Source organism: Echinops telfairi, unplaced genomic scaffold (assembly GCF_000313985.2).
Source record: "Echinops telfairi isolate 266 unplaced genomic scaffold, ASM31398v2 ScPeMD7_655;HRSCAF=1070, whole genome shotgun sequence".
Taxonomy (NCBI): Eukaryota; Metazoa; Chordata; class Mammalia; order Afrosoricida; family Tenrecidae; genus Echinops; species Echinops telfairi.
Window position 1 is genome coordinate 23946772 of NW_022104553.1, and position 3121 is coordinate 23949892.

At 48.4% G+C, this 3121-nt stretch overlaps 1 protein-coding gene across 1 annotated transcript in view; it reads left to right on the top strand.

Annotated features, from left to right (window-relative positions):
* Positions 1-1479: 1479 nt before the first annotated feature.
* LOC101663435 (histone-lysine N-methyltransferase PRDM9-like) overlaps positions 1480-3121 on the top strand; it is a 12811-nt gene continuing 11169 nt past the window's right edge. The window contains 1 exon segment of the mRNA XM_045292654.1: positions 1480-1512. Within this exon segment, the coding sequence (XP_045148589.1) occupies positions 1480-1512 (33 nt within the window).

The following is a 3121-nucleotide window of genomic DNA, read 5'->3' on the forward strand; positions in this document are numbered from 1 at the left end:
GGGGTGGGTGGGCAGAGAGACCGGCGACTCCAAGGGACACCCAGGTATGTCTTAAGCGAGACACGCCTGCAGGTGAGGCCGGCCGGAGACCACCGGGCCTCCGGTGTGATCTCAAACGGAGACGCTCCGTGGTCCGCAGGGATTCTGGAAGATCACGAGGAAAAGGCTTTCGAAGGTCAGTCTTTCTTCGGCCAGGTTTCTGGTGAAGGCATTTTGTCTGGTTTTGGAGGAGGGAGCCGTTCGTCAAACGGTGGAGATACAGCCTGATTGGGCTGTAGCTTCTTACAAATTTAAATGTAACAAACAGCCCCTCCCTGGCAGTAAGATTCCTTTGAAACTTAGTAAGTTTAGGCAGACATCTCCATCTAGGGGTGGGAGTGGAGTAACCCACCACAACGCCAGTGTAATCATGATGTAGTACAGTAGTTGCCATTTTCACAATGTAACCATAATGTTGTTTTTCCATAATGTATTAATTAGCTTGAGGATAGCCATTTGTACTCACCCAAGGATGGCCAATTTGCAAATTCTGTAATTCCTCTGGAAACTGCTGTGTTCTGTAACTGTTGAACGGTGTTTTTTAAATTGCTGATAGGTGCCTAACCCCCCGCCCCCCTTCAAGTTCCCCTTTTCCCACTCACTGAATCACCACCTGAGCACTGTGCCTCTGTATCCAAGTTACCCTTTCTCCAAGTCAGTGTAACCCTCCTGCAGCCTACCCCCAATATTCTGGCCGGCCCCCCAGGGAAGTGTAGGGGATGCCATCTTGCTTTAAGGCCATGTCCCTTAGAGCCCACTGCCCTGTTGGTAGCTTGCTATGTCAAACTGTCCTGGTAATTTTTCAGCCTAAGTTTGTAGCCTTGGGAGAACTTTCTACCTCCACCCACCCTGTTCCAGGGTGTGATTGTAGACTCATGCTTCTTTTAGCTTCTGTAATCAGCTAGGCTAATCAGAGGGGGGAAACAGGATGCAGCTGGAGTCTTGTACTTTGCAGCTTGAAAAACATGATAGGGATTTTGCCTTTCTATACCCTGCCTGGTTGCTATCCAGGGCTTTAAGCACTGTGCTTCTTGGGAGAATTAGGCTCTAGCTGCTCCAAGACCGCCTGCTAATAAAGGTTTACTAACTGTTAATTAAAGTAGCCTGTGGGGTAATTGATCTCCTCCCAGCACAACAGGAGGGCAATTTTGAATCAGAATAAATCCTGAGATGTGATTCAGGATGTCCTCCCGTTCCCTGTGGTTCCTTGCTTTGTCTCCTAAGGAAGACTGTTAATCAGCTGTAGAAACCTTTAAATCACTTGCCTGGCAAGTTAATCAAATGGGGGTGAGGTAGCATGACTGGGCTCCCAAGAATCATTGATCAAGTTTGTTTTATAAAGGGCTCTTGGGATTGAGATGATTTTAGTGATCCTGGAGATTTCTGTGATTTTTGTAGCAGACCAGCTCTCAGAAGAGACCCTCTTCACCCCCTGGAACAATGTTTTTCCAGGACATGCTGGTGGCACGTTCAGTAAGCATCGGGCTGTTAACCTAAAGGTGCCCAGTTCATACCAATCCTCTGTTCTGTAGGAGAGAGATGAAGCTGTTCGCTCTGGGATTTTAAGGGACGCTGCCCTCCCCACCCCACCCCCGTAACCCTTGTCCTCTCCCTGATAGAAAGCTCCCACTTTCAGCCCTCTGGGTCTCGGGACAATTAGGCTCTAGACCAGGCGTTCTCAAACTACAGCCAGCCCGCGGCCTCCGAGGACATTTATCTGGCCTGCTGGGTGTTTTTGCCCCGTTTGTTTTTTTACTTCAAAATAAGATATGTGCAGTGTGCATAGGAATTTGTTCATAGTTTTTTTTTAAAACTATAGTCCGATATTGTTATCGCAATCCATACACACATCAATTGTGTAAAGCGCATTTGTACATCATTCTCAAGTTTTCTAGCTAATTCATCGAGATGTGTCATCCCTGAGTGAATTGAGCCTTCCATGGACTCGATTCTATTTCTCTTTTTTTCTGTTTTAATATTCCTTTAATATGCCTTTGGCAGTTATTTACAACATTTATATCCGATCACATTGGTTATTTAAAAATACATAATTGTGCCCCCTCCTCCCTTGATTCCATATTACAGTGTGCACAGCACATACCTCCCAGTGCCTGTGGGCACTGGATAGACCTACGGACTCTGCACTCAGCGACCAGCAGAGACCACAACGTCCCCAGCCCCCCAGCAATACACAAACTTTACAACAGCTCAAAGGGACAAGGTGTCCCATACACAATGCTCACGGGGCTTATAAGACACACACACACACACACACACACACACACACTCACTCACTCACTCACTCAACCCAGGGGTGGGGCGCAGAATTCTATACTTAAGATATCTTTATCCCTGACAACTTACTGGGGTTCTGAGCAAAGCCAGCCTGGCCTAGTGCATTTTCTCATGAGCCCTTGGTTCCGGGAGTGCACCCCTACATCCAGAAGGTTCTGTAGTTTCCAAACAGCCATGGGTATTGAGGCACCTGTTTTCTTAGGGGGTGGTTTAAAACAGTAACGACCCCCCTCAAAAAAAAAACCCTCCAGCCTACTGCTTATGATCAGGCTCCCTTGTGGGAGCAGTCCTGGTGGTGGTGGTGGTTACAGGTTGGGCTGCACCTGAAAGGTCAGCAGTTCGAAACCACCAGCCACTCCTCTGGAGAAAGACAAGGCTCTCTGCTCCCGTCACGAGTTAAAGTGTTGGAAACCCACAGGGGCAGTTCGAGCCTGCCCTACAGGGTCACTAGGGGTCGGTGTGGACTCGGTGGCCGGGAGTGAGAGCCCTATCGGACGTCGGGTCCTGTCCTCCCAGCTTTGGCCAGTGCCTCCATCTCCCAGCCTCCGACTGGTATTTTAAGTAGAGTGTCTCTGGGAGGCGGGGAGGGGGGGGTGTTGCACTGCATGAGCCATTTAAAAAAAGATCACACATGGAGATGTTCAGTCTTGCACCATTAATACCATCAAAATATGGCTTATTTCCTGAGAGAAATCAGCCGGAGCATTGTCTTGGTGGAGAAGTACTCCCTGGGGAAGCATCTTAGGGCATTTCCTGCTGAAGCTTTCTGTACCTTTTTCTAAAGAGA